This window comes from Furipterus horrens, unplaced genomic scaffold (genome assembly GCF_987537825.1).
Source record: "Furipterus horrens unplaced genomic scaffold, mFurHor1.1.pri manual_scaffold_13, whole genome shotgun sequence".
Classification (NCBI taxonomy): domain Eukaryota; kingdom Metazoa; phylum Chordata; class Mammalia; order Chiroptera; family Furipteridae; genus Furipterus; species Furipterus horrens.
The window spans coordinates 8,472,893-8,492,032 of record NW_028327183.1 but is presented as its reverse complement, the minus strand read 5'-3'; the positions used below and the strand labels follow the sequence as shown (position 1 = coordinate 8,492,032).

General features: G+C 52.2%; 1 protein-coding gene across 5 annotated transcripts; it reads left to right on the top strand.

Annotated features, from left to right (window-relative positions):
- Positions 1–224: 224 nt before the first annotated feature.
- On the top strand, positions 225–18,820 carry SLC38A7 (solute carrier family 38 member 7). Of its 5 annotated transcripts, none has more exons than XM_090259930.1 (12): positions 225–278; positions 874–1,023; positions 2,292–2,669; positions 3,258–3,456; positions 3,695–3,839; positions 4,737–4,835; positions 5,458–5,515; positions 5,734–5,848; positions 6,423–6,570; positions 7,026–7,225; positions 7,942–7,996; positions 18,255–18,820. In XM_090259930.1, the coding sequence occupies exons 3-12, from the start codon at positions 2,400–2,402 to the stop codon at positions 18,412–18,414; spliced, it is 1,449 nt and encodes a 482-aa protein (XP_090116056.1). In that variant the 5' UTR covers positions 225–278; positions 874–1,023; positions 2,292–2,399; the 3' UTR covers positions 18,415–18,820. The 5 variants fall into 5 exon arrangements, with proteins under 5 accessions (XP_090116056.1, XP_090116060.1, XP_090116061.1 ...); XM_090259934.1 differs by lacking the exon at positions 18,255–18,820 and adding an exon at positions 13,690–14,127; XM_090259935.1 differs by lacking the exon at positions 18,255–18,820 and adding an exon at positions 8,923–10,826.
- The last annotated feature ends 320 nt before the right edge of the window (positions 18,821–19,140 follow it).

The window sequence follows — 19,140 nt, the reverse complement described above, 5'->3', positions numbered from 1 at the left end:
TACTGAAAACCACTCTATTGGACACTTTTAAAGTATCGATTTTATGGCAAAATACATACAGTTCCAAAAAGCTATTACTATGTTTTCAGAACCTGCAAACAGCTCAGATGCCCTTCAACACGTGATGGGTTATACAAACTAGCACTGCACACACAAACTGTAGGCTACTACCTGCTAAACTACAACTCCCAGCGTACCCTGTGGCCCGCCCTAGTCCCAGTGATCAGGTGACCGCTGCTCACGTGTCTCCGCAGCCGGCTGGGGCAGAAGCACCGTGGGTAGGTGACAGGAGGTAGAAGCGGTGGAGGGTGGAAGGTTTAGGTCCCCGGGTACCCAGGTCCCCGACCGCAGCAGAGCCCTGCCCACTCCCTGCAGGGGGCTCCGAAGCCCGGCGTCCTCGGTCGCACGCCCGCCCTCGGCTGGCCCGTCCGTGCCCAGTCTCCACCCTGTCCCTAGGCCCGGATCGATATCAGGAGCCCCTCCCCCGTTTACCCCACAGCAGCCCACTCTTCTCAGTTCAGGCCTGGGGGTCGTGGCCCCCGCGCCGGGTGCGCCCTGGTTCACCTCCCAGTGCAGCCCACCCGTCCTGTTTCTGGGATCCAGCTCCAGGCTGGAGCGGGAACCGGCTCCCGTTGGGATCGGAGGGGCCTGCTGCGGCGCTGACAGCTCTGGCCTGAGCACGCGGGCATCAGTCAGGCTTTCAGTTCTGGCTCTGTCGCCCACCTGCTGTGCGTTCGTCTAGCGTCTTCCCTCCGTGGGTCTTTACCTACCTGACCCAGTGCTGCCTTCTGTGACTTAGCGTCAGAGCGGCTCAGTTCCCTTAACTTTGCTGACCAGCACAGAAACAGCTCCAACTCTTCCCTCTGCTGACAGCACATTTTAAGGAAAGCCTTGAAAAAAAAAAGAAAGAAAGAAATGTGGGGCCAGAGAGAGAAGTGAGGAGAACCAGATCCCAGATCTTTGGAGAGAAGGAGCTGTAAGGAGCAGCCCTCTTCCACCATAGCCCCTCAGGTGGAAGAGCCGGTAAGCTGGGGACAATGGAGCTGAGTAATTTGGGGGAAGGGGAGACTGAGAGATCTTCCAGTTTTGTGTCTGAGATGTGAGCAGGGCTGGGGAGGAGGTCTCACGGCTGTGGCAGCGCCAAGTGTGCAGGGCTCTCTCTGGAGCAATGCTGGAAGCCTGAGAGCTCAAACCTCTTCCTCTGCTGCTCACTGCTTTGATTTTTGGGCTGAGTTGCTGGCTGGGTGGCAAGTTGCGTAAGAGGAAGCCCTGCGGCACCCGACTGATCTTTCTGGATTTGGAGCCAGCAGAGAGAGTTCCTCCGGATCTGGTCCCTTGGTTGCATGAGTGGGGACCAATGTCTAAGAGCATCAGAGCACCCATTTTCCCCTCTCATTCCCAGCTTTGTTGGGCCATCACCAGGAGGAGCAATGGGAAGCATCTGTCTACCCAGTAGCCCTCCTTTGCCATTCTAAACCCCCAGTGTGTTGACTGCGTCAGAGGGGATGCCTCTGTAGTTCAGGGGTCACCAACCTTTTTGGCACCAGAGACCAGTTTCGTGGAAGACAGTTTTTCCACGGGTCAGGGTGGGGGGAAGGACAGGAAGCGAAACTCAGGCGGTAACGGGAGCAAAGCTTTGCTAACCCGCTGCTCACCTCCTGTTGTGCAGCCCAGTTCCTAGCAGGTCACGGACTGGTACGGGGCCCCAGACTGCGGGTTGGGGACCCCTGCTGTAGTTAGGTCTGCCATGTGGGAGAAGAGTGAGAATCAGCCTGAATTTTGAAGGACTTTGAAAGCTACGCAGAACTTAGACTCTGGGCTGGAGGGAGGTATGCTGGGCTGTAATACATTGAAATACCCTCGATGCTGAGTGAGGGCTGCTCTTGGGCCCCTGTGGCATGAACATGGGCTGGGAAGGCAGACAGATCTGTAGCTACATCCCACTCTGCAATTTGCTAACATGTGACCCTGAGTCACTGATTCAGTCTCTCCAGACTTTATGACCACTGTCGTAAGAATGGAATGAGATATGTCCGTGACACTCCTGCCCCAAACGTGGCCTCTCTCTAGTGGGGACATGTCTCGTTTACCCTACAGGTCTGTGAGTCTGAAGCAAACAGGACTTGCCCCCAACCCACTTCTGTCTCTGCCACCCCACGCTATGGCACCCAATCCATGCTCTGCACGAAGGTGTACCTGGGTTTGAATCCCAGCCATCTGCTCTCGGGAAAGTTGTTTCGCCTTTCTGTGCCCGCCTGGTGATAACAATAACACCTGCCTTTCCTGCCTAGGCTGAGAACAGCCAGAGCCCACAGGCCTCCCAGGAGAACAGCTCCGGACAGGGGATGTGGCCGTGAGGCAGAATCTGCAGACCCCGCAGAGAGGGGGCTCTCAGGGCCATGGCCCAGGTCAGCATCAACCGTGACCTTGGCGAGTGGGGCTGCAGCGCGGACGCCGGGGAGCGGGCCCGTCTGCTGCAGAGTCCCTGTGTGGACTCGGACCCTAAGAGCGAGGGGGAGGTCTCTCCTGAAAGTCTGAGCAGAGGTGCCACATCCCCATTTGGGGCCATCTTCATTGTCGTCAACGCGTGCCTGGGTGCAGGGTTGCTCAACTTCCCAGCAGCCTTCAGCACCGCCGGGGGCGTGGCGGCCGGCATCACCCTGCAGATGGTGAGTGTGCGGGCCCAGGGGACAGAAATGCAGTTCAGCTGGTGAGTCTGGCCGCTCTGCCCCCAAGGGAAGGCTTTGGGTCAGGGACAGTCAGCGCGACCCCCGTCTCCACCTTCACACGTGGCAGACGTACTAATCTATCCCAGAGGAGGCTTCAGAAGCCTTGCCGGCAATCAGGGAAAGTTGACATCCATCGCATATAATCTCATGGTTATGTTTGAGAAGTAGCCCCTTGGCTTTAAAACTACATGAAATACTGATGAAATGATACGAGAACTTGTTTTTGTTTTTTCTGTTTTGTTTTTTTTTTGTTTTTTGTTTTTTTCAAAATAATCCAGAGCGGGAAAAGGAATAGGTGAAACAGGATTGGCCATGAATTGATCATTATTGAAGCTGAGTGATGTGTACATTGGGGTCCGTTATATCATTCAAGTTGGCAGCCTCCAGTAATCTATTAAAATTGCCCTACAAGGGGAGGCTTATTTGCCAAACCAGCTTTGGGCATTGGCCCAGTCAGTGCTGAGCAAGACCAGGCTGCCCTTTGCTGCCAGGCTTCCCCACACCCTCCTGCCCTGCTCCTGCCCGCAGGGCATGCTGGTTTTCATCATCAGCGGCCTCGTCATCCTGGCCTACTGCTCCCAGGCCAGCAATGAGCGGACCTACCAGGAGGTGGTGTGGGCTGTGTGTGGCAAGGTGACGGGCGTGCTGTGCGAGGTGGCCATCGCCGTCTATACCTTCGGCACCTGCATCGCCTTTCTCATCATCATTGGGGACCAGCAGGACAAAAGTGAGGTTCCCGCAGCAGCTACCTCATCCCTCCCCCTTGGCCCTGGGGACCCTGGGGGTGGCGGGAAAAAGCAATGCACAGCCGCCCCTGGCCTCGCCTGGGCCCGGCGTTCACCTGGGAGTCCTCCCTCCTGGCTGCTGGGCCCGTGAGACAGATGAAGGTCCTGAGGCCCAGCAGAGCAGGAGGGCCGCACCCTGCAGGAGCCTGGCCTGACATTCCCTCCCTCCTCCCTGTGCAGTTATAGCTGTGTTGGCAAAGGAGCCCGAGGGGGCCGGCGGCAGCCCCTGGTACACAGACCGCAAGTTCACCATCAGCCTCACTGCCTTCCTCTTCATCCTGCCGCTCTCCATCCCCAGGGAGATCGGCTTCCAGAAATATGCCAGGTTTGGAGGTCCCGCCCCCACCTGGGCCAGACAGAAGCTCTGATCACAGACAGCTGGAGACCCAAAGGCTGCTAGGGTACCCCATCCTCCACGCCACCATGCCTTCTGGGGCAGGCCGGCCAGGGCTTGCAGGGGTTCCAGTGCGAGACTTCCTTTTCTGTCGGCTGCCAGGGAGACAGTGGCCCTTTGCATCAGGGGAATACTCCGTTCCAATGTCCTTGTCGAAGAAGAGACAGGTGACAGTCAGGAGTGTGAAGGCAGCCGCCTGGCCTCAGCCTTGGCTTGCCCAGAGAGGATAGGATTTTTGATCAGTTGGGATTGTCAGCCTGGCAGCATCTTTCACGCAGCTTGTTATGAAGGGAGGGGACTGGCTTCCTGGCTCAGGGTCTGCAAAACTGTTTCCTGTGGTCCATAATTGACAAGGTCACACTCAGCTGTCTCCAAGGTCCCCTGTCATGTGACCATTCCAGTATATGTACCTTTGGCGCTTTTGCCTCCAGTATCTCCTAGTCGGAGATACTGTCTCCCGGGATCCTGCGTGGAGAGACAGTCTTACAGTCCTGCTTGCAGCCTTCGCCAAATCGGGCTGCTCTGATTGAAGTAGGAGATGTGCTTTGAAGCCCAGGCGTCCAAGCCATGGCACTGAGCCAGTGCAGGTCCCAATGGTCAGAAATGTCCGTCTGGTCCCCTGTTGGGGTCCAGCTCCCGCCTAGCTGTGGCCAGTTTCTCCAAAACTTATTTCTCATGCATTTCTTGGGTCTTTGCTTAAAATAGTCTCTTGAGTCGTTCAGTAGACATTTGTGGTCACCAGAGCTGAGGGTAGATGCCCCTGGGGTAGAACCAGAGAAAGGGCAGCTGGGGCTGGGAGCTGGGAGCTCAATTTGCTCTTCCCGGCAGCTTCCTGAGCGTCGTGGGCACCTGGTACGTCACTGCCATCGTAATCATCAAATACATCTGGCCGGATAAAGAGATGACCCCAGGGGACATCCTGACCAGGTGCGTGAGGGCCCCCAAGAGACACCTGGGGTAGAATCTGCTGCTTGGGCCCCAGAAGGTGCAGGGTCAAACACCCAAAGGCCACACGGGGGCTTGTCTCAGGCTCTTTAGCTCATCAGGGCTTGAGTCATTGGTCACTGTAAGGAGGAGGCAAGAGGTCCTGACCTCTTTTTACTGAAGGCAAGAGTGAGAACCAGAGACGGGAGAGACTCTGTCACTCACACCCAACAACTCAGCCAGCGAGAGACTAGGACTCCGGCTGTGGAGACCCTGCAGGTGTACATTTTCCCAGCTTATAATTATCTATAAGTTTTCTGTTTTGTCTTTTTAAAAGTTTCCCTTTTTTTTTTTTTTGAAAGGAACAAACCGAAAAAGCAAAAGCCCTAGTGTAGGAGCCAGACATTCTGGATGGATTTGGGTCCCAGGAGGGCCTTCCAAAGCCTCAGTTTACTGACCTGTGAAATGGAGACGTACCCTCTCCCCGGGCCCCGACGTCTGTGGGTTGCATGGGTAGAGTGCCCACTGGTGGAGGCCGTGCGGGCTGCATGAAGAGGAAGCACATGGGGTGGCTGGGGGCTGTGTGGGGGTCACAGGCAGCAGACTCTTGTGTGTTTATCCACAGGCCAGCTTCCTGGATGGCCGTGTTCAACGCCATGCCCACCATCTGCTTTGGATTTCAGGTGCCAGTTGCAAGGTCCCTGTTGTCCCCTTAGCTCCCTCCCCACCCAGGGACGGAACCCACATTCCAGCCAGGATGGGGGTCCTGGGAGGAAGGACAGAGTGGGGACCCCAGGACTTGCCGTTCGTCCCTATGATCTCTGTTCCAAAGATACCTCCCTCTGAAAACTGGGGGTGTGAGGCCACTTTGCCGCCATAACTATGACCTTCACCCCGACAGTGCCACGTGAGCAGTGTGCCCATCTTCAACAGCATGCGGCAGCCCGAGGTGAAGACGTGGGGCGGGGTGGTGACCGCCGCCATGGTCATAGCCCTGGCTGTGTACCTGGGCACAGGTGAGCGTGCCCTCTGAGGGCCGGGCTTGGAGGGCACCCACTTCCCGTCGGTGCTCCCGAGGCCTCTGGCCCAGCTTTCCTGGGGACAGCCCTGCACTCCTGGCACCTCAGACTCTTCTGTAGGCTTGGGCCGCCATGGGCCGTCCCCTGCCCCAACGAGAGAAATGCACCCATCCACTCCTTCAGCAGCTCTCAGAAACCGTTCTCGGCACGGGGGAGCTGTGGGGCGGATAGACCTGCCCTCGTGGAATTGACAGTCTAGTTGGAGAGGCGTTCTTACAGGGGAAAATCGGGAGTCAGTAAGGACTTCAGACCGTAGTGAGTGCCCCAGTGACACTGACACAGGGAAGATGGGAGTGGGACTAGGAGGGGCTGACATCGGGGGTGACAAGGCTTCTCTCGGAGGGGGTCGCGGTCGGCGGGTAGGGGGGGCAGTCAGGAAAGGAGGCTTCTGATCCCAGCGCAACACCCTCTGAGCCTCCAGAGCTGCTCTCCCATCTGCTGTCCCACCTAGCGTGTCCCTCCCCTTCCCTCCCAGGGTGGCACCTACCCAGCCCTTTGTCCCTGCCCTCAGGCATCTGCGGCTTCCTGACCTTTGGAGCTTCTGTGGACCCAGACGTGCTTCTGTCCTACCCGTCCGATGACATGGCCGTGGCCGTGGCCCGTGCCTTCATCATCCTGAGCGTGCTCACCTCCTACTCCATCCTGCATTTCTGTGGCCGGTGAGCCCCCCACCCCCGCCCCAGCAGGGAGCTGCCTCGGGGCCCCGGAAGCCCTGTGGACACGGTGGCCCTTTGCTCTCGTGTAGAACCCATGTTGTAGGAGAAACAGAAGCCCATGGGAAAGAGTCAGTGCCCAGCCGGGTCTTGGGGTCCCCAGAACATTCTGCGAGTCCTCGAAGAACCTCTAGGCCAGATCCTTCTCTGAACGCCCAGCCTTCTGGGTGTCCCGGACCCCTCCTTTTCAGGAGAACCGTAGAATCAGCCCCCCAGCAGTGACCCTGCCCTGGGCCAGGGAGGGCACTAAGCCCTCCACTCCGTGTTCACGCTCATCCAGGCCCGCGGCAGCCTGAGCAGGAACCAGGCTCACCCGCCATCTGCCCAGTCAGGGGCCCGGTTCCGGGAGCTGGGGGTGGGGGCAGCTGGCTGGGCACCCCTGAGTCCCTGCGCGCACGCAGGGCGGTGGTGGAAGGCCTCTGGCTGCGCAGCCGGGGGGTGCCGGTGGAGGAGGACGTGGGGCGAGAGCAGCAGCGGCGCGTGCTGCAGACGCTGGTCTGGTTCCTGCTCACCCTGCTGCTGGCGCTCTTCATCCCCGACATCGGCAAGGTCATCGCAGTCATCGGGGGCCTGGCCGCCTGCTTCATCTTCGTCTTCCCAGGTGCGGCCCCACAGCACCGACTCCCTCCCGGCCTCGGCTCCGCACCTGCTCTGTCACCTGCCAGGGAGAGGAGCCACAGCATGTGCTGTCACCCCCCGCAGGCTCTGGGCTAACCCCTGTCCAGGCATCATCAGAAAAGACAGTGTCATTCTTTCCATTTTACTAACAAGGAGATGTGAGGTTCAGGGAGGGTCACACTTGCCCAGATGTTAACAAACTCAGCTACTGAGTAACAACCCTTCCAACCCCGAGTGTGTCTGGGTCCACGGCCTATACCCTTAATCCTTCATTCAGGTACCTGCTGCCCCCTGGGGATCAGGGATCTGACTAGGTCAGTCCCCAGATGGCCATGGGATCTGGCGGCAGCACTCTGATGCAGAAACGGGGTCACCTGAGTGTCCGTCACAGGTCTGCCATCAGATCTCTGGGATAGTGTCTCATCTGCTCAGCCATGAGTTCTGCCTGTACGCAGCTTCTTTCTATTTAGGAGGCCACCTTGAAAGCCCTTGCCACTTGGCTTTAGCTCCGAGCCTTGCATGCGGCCCAGCGTGTGCCTGGCAGTTGCTGCCCTCGTGGGAGAGCAGGTGCCAGGCCTCCAGCTGGGCGTGGGGGGCAGGCCTTTCTCTGTCCACCAGCGCTGCCTCTTGGTCAGAAGGGAGGCTGGGCCCATGGGAGGGAGCCTCCCCCAGCTCTGAGGGCCACCTCTTCTCTTCCAGGCCTGTGCCTCATCCAAGCCAAACTCTCTGAGATGGAGGAAGTCAAGCCAGCCAGGTAAAGCAGGGCCCTGCCATGGACCCCTCAGGGGAGGCTTTCAGTCGGGAGGTGACCTGGGGGCAGAGGCTTAAAATCATAGAGGTCAGGAGACTTGCACACTTTAAAAAACATGAGTCTTTGAAGTATTTTATTTAAAATAGGTAACCTGCTCGTTATAACAGTTCAAACACTCCTGAAGGACTTTAGAGAAAACAATGGAAGTGTGTGCCCCCCCCCCCCCGCACTGCCAGCACTGAGTACAGCCAGCCACCTTTTAAATTTCTGTTTCAGTAGATGGATATAAAACACTACAGTGTTTTACTTTGCACATTTCCTTGACTATTAGAGAGGCTGAGAACAGGTTGCATGCTTTTTAAAACTAATTGTGCAAATAATATTGATTATAGAAAACCTACAAAAACACAGAGAAGTCTTAAGGAAGAAAATAGAATCACCCTTAATCTCAATACCTGTTTATAATCCTATTGCTATTTTTGATACATAATTTGATACAAACATACATATGTTTTCATACTTACACTTTACATATAAGCTTTTTATTATTTTTCATACATTTACAGATGTCTGTCTTTTTTTTTTTTTTTTTTTTTTTTTTAATGAAATGGCTCACACTATATGACCTGCTTTTTCCCCAAACATCTTTCCATCGGGAGAAATGCATTCTAATCCTGGTCCTGCCCTTGGCTTGCTGTGACCAGTCGATCCCTTTAGGTCTTGGCCTCACCTGTGGATTAGGGATCATGCACCTGGCAGTGCATACCTTTGTATGAAAAGTCCTTGAGAAGTAGGGAGGGCTCTGGCCACAGGAGGAGTGGTTAAGCGATTATGGTAATTAACTGGTGTGTGCACATGTGTGTGTGTTGCAGTCTGCAGAGTCACTGGCGGGTGATTGACCAGGTCCCTCTCTCTCCTCTGCCCTGCAGCTGGTGGGCGCTGGTCACTTACGGAGTCCTCTTAGTCACCCTGGGAGCCTTCATCTTCGGCCAGACTACAGCCAACGCCATCTTTGTGGATCTGTTGGCATAAACATTACCTCCCGGGGAGCATGTGGCCTTTGCCCTTGCACCCAGAAGCCCATCTCTTAGAGCTGCAGGGCTACCTGACTCTGGCATCATTCCCCTCTACGGGAGGCATGACATCTGGACACCCTTATCCAGAGACGGATCTGGGGTGAAGTCAGACCCCACACCTCTGGACAGCTCACCCCCCCGCTCCCTTCCTGCTCCCCTGTCCTGGCAGTGCCATGGACAGTAGAGGAGTGTCACAGAAGAACCCCACCCCCTCCAGCTCTCAACTTCTCCATGCCTGGAACTCATGGGTGCAGAGGGTCAGCAAGTCTCAGAAGAGAGAATCCAGCCTGTCTTCACTCTGGAGGAGTGGGGGCAGAGGGCTGGCGTCCTCTACAGAGCAGCCTGTCCTGAGCAGGGGCTGTGCTCTTTCCTCTGGGACTCGGCACCTGCTCCAGTCTGTCAGCAGACCGACCTGCAGGGCCTTGCTCTGGGACCTGGCAGCTTCCAAAGGTAGCACCGAATTCACACAATGCACAGAGGCAGATAGAGTTCATGCCTTGTCCACTCCCTTCTGGGACCCCAGGGGACCCAGCCCCCTTTCCCATGAGTACTTGACATTCCCCAAGGCTTTGGGGCTTCACCCAGGGTCTCTCCCCAAACCTGCGGGTCCAGGCATCCTCCTCCATCCCCAGTCATCACTGAGTCTTATGTTTACAAACGGTGCCAGCCGGCTCAGCCGGGGGCCAGGGGCCGTCCCGTGCCACGGTGCTGTGAGTACCCCTCCTTAGCTCTCCCCATGCTGGGGAGTCTGTTTCTCAGATTCCAGGTGGGCCCTTCTTTTCAGAGGCACAAAAGTGGGTGATGGCAAAGGCTAGGAACCTTAAAGACCTGTGCAAGCTGGGCTGGTCAGGATCAAGGTGAACCTGTGTGGTCTCTACTCTTTCAATGATTGCTTCCCTCTGCCCTCCCCTGCCAACCCTAGCATGGCAGCCCAGAGACAAGCAAGGCCACTGCCTGGGCATTGGGCAACTTTGAGAGCAACTACGCTAGCCTGGATGCTTCCCTTCCAGTCTGGATCTTGTCTGCTCCTCCCCCCACCCCGTCTTTTATATAACGCAATCTCCTGTTCACTAAGGATTGGGGACTGGGTTGCCAAACCTTCCCTTGTCCATTTCCTCAGCTCCACACATCCACCAGGCCTGGTCTCGGCAGCCTGTCAGTCCCCTTGAGGTCACACCTGGATTGTGTGGAAGGCTGAGGAGGAACACTGTTCTCCCATTCCATATTCTTATTTTGAACACCTGGGCCAACACCAGGCATCAGCTGAGGCTTCCTCTGCCTGGAACACCTAGCATTTCCCCAGCCCCTGTACAAAACCTCTGTCCTGGGGCGGGGGGGTGGGGAACCCAGCCCAGCAGCCCAGCACTCAGGGCAGTCAGACGCAGGGAGCAGAGGCTGGCCGGATTCTGCTCAGTCCCCGACTGGGTGGCCTGCCTTTCCTCACATCCGGGCCCCGGGACCAGAGCCCCTCTGCATTTTCTCTGAGCCTGCGGCACCTCTCCAGGCCCTGCCAGCAGCATCCCCGACAAGGTTAGGAGGACAGCCCCGTCAGCATGGCTGCCCAGCCTCCTGATGCTGGATTTGGGGGTGGAGGGAACTGAGGGGGTCATTGCACAGAACCAGACCAGTGGGGAAAAGGAGCGGGAATTCAGCTCGGCCCAAACTCAGGAGCCCCCACCCTCCCTACCAGGGCATTTTACTGTTTCTTTTCTACAGTCCAGGGAAGATGGTAAATAAAAAGGGACTTGTGCTGCTGAGCTGTGTGGCCCATGTCTGGGGCTGGGGACAGAGTCCAGGCCCCTGCTGACAGGAGGGAGACATGTGCTATGGTGGGGATGAGGTGGGGCACGGCCTTCTAGCTGTGTTGTATGTAATCCCTGTCTCAGGAATGGGTGCCACCATGTTCCCTTTACCAGACTGGAACCCTGCATGTGGTCCTTGACACCTCCCTTTTCCTCCAGGTCCCACTGGCCCTTCCCCACCTTGGGGATCGGCCTCTGTCCATCTTGCCTCTGCCTTAGCTCAGGCCCTCACCTTGTCTTCCCTGCACTGCTGTGGCCTCAGACTGGCCCCCCTGCTGCATGTCCCTCCCTGACCTCAGCTCTGGGTGCCATGCGCTTCAAACCCCTGCTCACCCACCCCTACCTTTTCAGAGGTGTGTGTGGAGCAGGTCTCATTGTGGAGGCAGTTTCTGTGCGCAGTGCTGGCGAGAAGATGCTCAGCAAAGCGGACACCAGCTCTGCGCTCAGTCTACTGGGGAGACTGATGCTAAGCAAGGGGTCACACAAGTATATGCTTGCTAGTTGATATGTGACAAGGAAAAATTAGAATGTTTTATTGGGGGGCCTGGAGTTCGGAGAGTCAAGAGAGACTTCCTAGAGGAAGTAACATTTGAGCTGGCCCCTGAATGATGAGTAGGAATTTAGTGAAAAGAGGTAGGGAGACCTTTCCAGGCCTCGGGAACTGCACGTGCAAAAGCCCTGTGGTGGGAGGTACATGGTGGTTTGCAAAACCGAAAAGTGGCCGGTGATGGAGCATTGCCTGGCTGGGGGAGAGCATTCCAGGATGGTCTTCAGTGGCTTCCCTTGTCCTTAGGGTAAAGTCCACCAGCTCATCTTCCACTGCACTCCGCCCCCCTGCTCCAATCACAGGTGAACAAAGACCCCTCCCCCCAGCGGGGTTAGGAACCCTCCAAGGAGGAAACACTTCAAAGGGCTAGAGGTGGGGAGCAGCCCTGGGTCATAGTTCACACCTGACTAGGGGACCAACAGCTTGAGGTGTGGTTTCACTGTCTCTGGGTGAACAGAGAGAAGGAAAAATACACTTATGCCAGAGTCAAAGGGACAGCCAAAGCCGCATTCATCCATTCACCCATTTCACTCGAGACACGCCTGCCTTTTGCTCACCACGCTGGTAAGGGTGGATCAGGGTCTGTCTCCCCCATTAGACCAAGCTCCCTGGGACCAGGGTCATGTCCCCCTCGCCCATCAGGTATCAGCACAGTGAACAATAGCTGGTGAGCTAAGGAATGAATGACTATCAACTACAATACATTGAGTTCTTACCTTGTGCGGGCACTTGGCTTGCATCGTTCTCACCTGGTCTTCACCACAACTCGAGGAAGGAGCGAAAGCTGGGAGGTGTTAAGTTGCTCTCCCAGAGCACACAGGGCGTAAAATTGGAGCAAGGCAGCCCTCTCACCACGCGTGGAAGAAACAGGTGAGCAGAGTGCTCTCTCAGAACCAGCCTGGTGATTTCAGACCCCGGAAGGCAAGCTCAGACACCTGCTTCCCCCATGCTGGCACCAACCCAAAATCGTGGAACCCTTGGGTCGCTCTCCCAGCCAATCCAAGTCACAGGCTGTGCTGCCTGCTGGCCAGTGGCCCTGGGCAAGTCACTCCACCTCTCCCGGCTTCCTTCCCGGTGTCTAAAATGGGAATGGTCACCCCTGATCTTATCACCTCCCAGGGTAAAGGGGAGCCAAAGTTAAAAAAGTACATGGAAATGACAGAAGGGCTTTCTAGCCAGAAATCCACGTTTAGAGAAGAAATGTGAAAACTCATTTTCTCCTTAGGAGGGGACACAGGCTGGGCCTCCCCTACCACTTCCTGGGAGTCGGGGTGTTTTCTTAAACTTCAATGTGCATACCGAACTTTTATTGGCTTAGGGTCCAGATTCTGACCCACTGGGTCTCGGGTGGGGCCCGAGGTCTGCGTGGCTAACGCCCCTAGTGTTTCCCAGGCTCTGGTTCTGCGACCACACTTTCAGTAGCAGGGGACTGACTGGTGGGCGAAGCAAAAGCTTTGACCTCAGGGAGACCTGGCTTGGATCTCTATGCACTGCCTCTCACACTGCAAGAGCTCAGGGAACCAGCCCACGTCTCTGAACCCCACTTTCCTCAACTATAAAGTGGGAGTGAGGGTGTCCACCTTACAGATGTCGGTATTATAAATCCGAGGACAAACGACATCATAACCTCTGTGAAGTTCCCAGAAAGAAGAACGCAGAATTTTATGTTGGTCAGTTCTCTGTACCGGGCAGAGAATGCGCCTGCAGTTCCTTTCTTTGGTCACTAGAGGCCACCATTGTGTAATTTCTGCGTATGGAAGGGGCGACTCCTGGGAGTCACTAGGGCTCATCACTAGGATTCCGGGTGATTGAACTGCTGCCTGGTACACGGGAACAGGGCCACCTCTAGATCACGGCCTCCAGCCTAGTGTGGGAATCAGAGCAAACAATCACAGTATAGGTCCATGTGCTAGGTGTTGATTAGATATTGCAAATCCAGATTTGGTAATAATTCACTGCTGATGGAAAAATTTATTAAAAATAGAATAAAATAAGGGGAGCCCTCTTCTAGTTGCCAGATGGGATGCTGCCAGATTCACGAGTCGTTTAACAAAGCCAATTAGATCTTTGAAAAAAGTAAACAAAATAAAATAAAATTTTCAGTAGGTGTGGAGGAAGGCCAGAGACAGTGTAGCCAGGAAGAAGGCAGACACCTGTCCTCCAATTCCTGGGGATGGGTGGGGGGTGGGGGAGAGTCGGGGGGACAGGCACAGGGTCCATCCATTTGGTCATTTTTCTTTTTCTTTTTTTTTATTGTTGGCGCTGTCACAGGTGTCTCCCATTCCCCCCACTTTGCCGGCCTCCACCGAGCCCCTCCCTGAGATCTTCACCACACTGCTGTCTGTGTCCATGGGCTATGCATATGTGCATATATATTCTTTAGCTAATCTCTTCTAGTCCCCCACCCCCCTCCCCTCTGAAATCTGTCAGTCTGTTCCATGTATCCCTGCCTCTGGTCCTATTTTGCTCATCAATGTATTTTTTCATTAGATTCCACATAAAAGTGAGATCATAAGTACTTGTCTTTCTCTGACTGGCTCATTTCACATAGCTTAATCTTTTCCACGTCCATCCATGCTGTCCCAAAGGGTAAGAGTTCCTTCTCTTTTACAGCCTCATAGTAGTTCATTACGTAAATGTAACACAGCTTTTTTATCCTCTCCTCTACTGATGGGCACTTGGGCTGTTTCCAGATCCTGGCTATTGTAATGATCCTTTTTCCATTAAAAATGAAATGGATGTGTTTCCACTGCAGCATGTAAGAAGTGTGGAACTGCTCACTCCATCCTAACACCAAGCAGGAAAACCATCAACTGTCAGATCTGTAAGATAAGTCAGGGTACAGTGCACACCACTGCCCCCCAAACTGGAAAGACTGGCAAGTAATAGAGCAAAACCTCGCATGGGAACCAGAGCCACAGAAACCCGAAATGTCACTGCTGAATTGCGCAGGCTCAGGGAGGACAAATCTGAGAGAGGAAAGCTCCAGGGGACTCGTCATGGGGGACTTGTTATGGGGGACTGGCACACTTCTGTGTGCTCCTCCTGGAGCTCTGTCAGGCTCTCGAGGTAAACAGGATAATACCCCTCATGCTTCTGGCAGGGAGGGTAAAAGGAACTACTTTGTGTTTTGTTTTGTTTTGTTGAGATTTTAGTTATTTATATTTAGAGGGAGGGAGAAAGAGAGAGAAACATCACTGTGTGGCTGCCTCTCATGTGCCCCCAGCTAGGGACCTGGCCTGCAACCCAGGCATGTACCCTGACCAGGAATCGAACCAGCGACCCTTCGATTTGCAGGCTGGCACTCGAGCCACTGAGCCACACCAGCCAGGGCTGTAAGGAGCTACTTTGAAAAGTGCCAGAACATTCTGTTCTCCTTAACAAGATCTGCCCTCAGGAGAAACTCAGATTTTAACTAGAGCCTAACCAGCTGGGGTTTGGTCACAGCCTAATGGACCTAGGGGAAGGGAAATGCCCGACTCCAGCTGGCCCTCCATGTGGAGGAAGGCAAGGACACAGCTCCAGGCCAGTCTAGCCACCTGATGACACTGGCGGGGAACTGAGACACACACTGAAGGTCACAGTGCAGAAGCACACAGGCTGGCAAAAAGACTGATCTGATCATAGGGCTAGAGAGCACTGCCCCTCCCCCTACACTTTGCCACCTCGTCACCAAGGGTCCAGCAGTTCTCTGTACCCAGTACATTATGTCCAGCCCTCAAGAAACAATAGCAAGACACACTAAAGAGCAAGCATCAGAGCTAGACTTGTGGCAGGAATGGAATTATCAGACCAGGAATTTAATACAGCTAGGATTAATATGCTGATGGCTCTAATGGATAAAGTAGACAGCATGTAAAAACAGATGGGTAATGTAACTACAGAAGTGGAGATGCTAAGAAAGACTCAAAAATGAGATGCTAGAGATAAAAAGCAGTGTCAGATAAAAAATGCCTGTTTCTTAGTAACCCTGGATACACCTAAGAAAAGAATCTGAGCTTCAAAATATGTCACCAAACACCTCCCCAACTGAAAAGCAAATGGGAAAAAAAAAAAAAAAAAGTAAAAGAAAGCCAGAAAAGAAAGTCCAGGAACTGTGGGACAACTACTAGATGAGTAACATACGCACACTGGGAATGCCAGAGAAGAGAAAAAGGAACAGAAAATATAATTGAATCAATAATGACTGAAAATTTCCCCCACATGAGTGTCAGACACCAAACCATGGATCCAGGAAGCTCAAAGAAAACCAAGCAGGATAAACGCCAAAAGAAAAAAGAAAAAGAAGAAGACACCTAGTTATTTCAAAATAAAAATCAAAGATAAGAGAATCCTGAAAGAAGCTATTGGCGGGTGGGCAGGGTGAGGAGGGGACATTTCTGATAGAGAAGCAAAGATAAAAACTAAATCTAACTTCTCAGAAACCATGTAAGCAAGAAGAGGGTTGAGTGAAATATTTTAAATAGTGAGAGAGAAAAAACACCAACCTAGAATTCTGTACCCTGTGAGATGATTCCAAAGTAAAGGAGAAATAAAGACTTTCTGAGACAAACAGAAATTAAGGGGAGAAAATTGAGGGAATTTGTTACCAGTAGACTTGCCTTGAAAAAAATGTCAAAAGAAGTTCTTTAGTGAGAATAAAAATGAAATAAAGAAGCTATCACAGTTATAAAACAAGAAAAGAATGCTTTGAAAAATGAACAAAATCTTAACTAGCCCCTAAATATTAAAGGTATGATAGCCAAATTAAAAAAAAATAATAAAAGAAGCAACGGAAAGTTAAGAAAATTTCCCAAAAAGCAGAACAGAACAAGGAAAGAGATGGGAAAGAAGAGATGAGAAAACCAGAGTTTCAACTGAGGTCCAACATCTGTTTAACAGAAATTCCAGAAATAGAGAACAGAGAAAAGAGGGTGGGGTGGGAGAGGAGGAAAGAAGGGGGATATTTTCAAAGACATAACTCAAGAAAAGTTCCCAGAACGGAAAGAGATAAGTCTCCATACTTACGCCAGTACATTTGAATTTTAAGAGCTGTCCACTGAGAAATAAAAAGAAACCATTAAAGATTTTCTGGGATGGTGGGGGGCGGGCCTGCCTCTTAGCATCCCTGCAACTAGAAGATACCAATGCCTTCATCATTTTAAGTGAAAATGTTCAAACTAGATTTTAATATACAACCAAGCTCTCAGTTAGGTGTGAGGCTAAAATAAAATATTTCCTGCCCTGACAGGGGGCTCAGTTGGTTGGAGCATCATCCCGATACACCAAGGTTGTGGGTCAGGGAACATACAAGAATCAACCAATGATTCCGTAAATAAGTGGAACACAAATTGGTGTTTCTCTCGCTCTCCTTCCCTTCCTCTCTCTTTAAATTTAATTAAAAAAAAAAAAGAAAGAAATGTCATCATAGCAAACTAGTGAGCACAGTAATGAACAATATTGACATACTTATAATAATGTACATATAATACTAAGACTATATCTTTGGGGGTAATTTTTTTTTTCTTTTAAGATTCTATTTGTTCAATTCTAGAGAGAGGGTAAGGGAGAGTGAAGGAGAGGAAGAGAAACATCAGTGTGTGGTCACCTCCTGCAGCCCCCAACCGGGAACCCGGCCCACAAGCCAGGCACGTGCCCTGACTGGGAATCGAACCAGCAACCCCCTGGTTTGCAGGTCGGTGCTCAATCCATTGAGCTACACCAGCCAGGGTGGGGATGATATCTGTAGTTTGTTAAAGTATATACTGATTATTTAACCCTGAAGGTTCTGTTGTGGCATAACCTCAATTTTTTTTTTTATTGTTTCATAACCTAATTTTTAAAAGGAGTAAGAAAGCTAAATCATTAGTCAATAATTACTGCTTTTAAATCTAGAAATAGCATTATGAGCACATTATTTAAAATACTGAAATAACTGCCAAAAGAAACAGCTTAAAAGAGATGGATGTGGAGACCAGGACTAGACAGAGATGAGCAGAGGCGGGACAAAGGGCTGCTGGCTTTTGATGTAAGCTTTTTAGTACCACTGGATTTTTTTAAACTACATGCGTGCATGACTAGTTGGATTTTTAAAACTTAAAGGTATTTTTCTTGCCCTGGCCGGATAGGTCAGTTAAGAGTGTCATCCCGATACGCCAAGGTTGTGGGTTCGCTCCCCTACCTGGGCACATACAAGAATCAACTAACAAATGTATCAATAAGTGGAATAACAAGTCAATGTTTCTCTCTCCCCCCCCTCCTCCTTCCTCTCTCTCTCTCAAATCAAGAAATAAAAGAAACTTTTTAAATTTTTTAAAGACTTTATTTATTTTTAGAGAGGGGGTGAAGGGAGAAAGAGAGGGAGAGAAACATTCATGTGGGAGAGAAGCATCAACTGGTCACCTCCCCCATGCCCCCAACCGGGGACCTGGCCCACAATCCAGGCTTGTGCCCTGACCAGGAACTGAACTGGTGACCTTTCAGTTTGCAGGATGATGCCAAACCCACGGAGCCACACCAGTCAAGGCAAGAGAGATTTTAGAACATTATTTTTTAATATGAGAGGTAAAAATGGAATGTCTACACTAGGCCATGTTCAAATTCTGGCTTTGCTGCTTATAATGGGGCCTTAGGCAGTTACTTGGGGCTTGATTTCCTTATCTGTATATTACAACATTTGTCAAAGCAGAGACTGCCTGGCCCCTCCCCCATTCTTCGATAACAGTAGAACTTGTAAAATAATAGAAAAAAAATATATATATATATATAAATAGTATTTTGCCACCAGTTCCTGACACAGAGCTTCTAAAACCCTTGAAATGTACTGAGCGGTAAGAGTGTCTTTTGTTCTAATGTAGCAGCTCTTGGTGGACCCCTGGATGGGGGCTGGTCATCAGGAAGACCACGCCATGGCAAGAAGCTTGGAATTTTCTGACCATCCCCCATCCTCTGGGGAGAGGAAAAGGGCTGGAGATGAAGCTGATCATTGATCACGCCTACGTGATGAAGCCGCCATAAGAATTCTAAAACTACATGGTTGACAGAGTTTCTGAGCTGATGAACACATCCGAGTACTAGGAAGGTGATGTACCCCAACTGCACGGGGACAGAAGCTCCTGCCCTCGGGGCCCTCCTGTACTTCACTCTACGTACCTCTTTATCTGGCTGTTCATCTGTGTCCTTTATTAGATCCTTTGGAATAAACAGGCAAATATACATGTTTCCCTGAGTTCTGTGAGCTATTCTAGCAAATAATTGACCCCTGAGATGGGAGTCATGGGAACCCCGATTCGTCACCAGTCACCAGATTCAAGTGGAGGAGGGGACTAGACACCACCACCACCCACCCCCACTCCAAGAGAGGCATAACAAAGAATCTGTGGCCATCTTTGCCCACCACGTCATCTGAAAAACATACATATTTACCCTAAAGGGTGGTTTCCAGAATTACATCAAATTTGTATAAAGTGCCTTGACTATGGTAAAGGATAAATAAATAAGTGTTTTATTGTTATTCTTTTAAAAGGTCACATTTAGTATCAGAGTTTACTTTAAATAAATTAGGATGAAATTCTTGGCCTTAACAGGGTTCACTTCAAGTCCTTCTCTGTAGCAAGCTCTTCCTGGAAAAGAGGACTTGGGACATGTGTCATTTCTCTGACACCCCACTCACTAGAGCTGCACCCTTCGCCCTCACAGACCCTTTCCAGAGACCCAACTTGAACAAAGAGGCTCTGGCTGGGA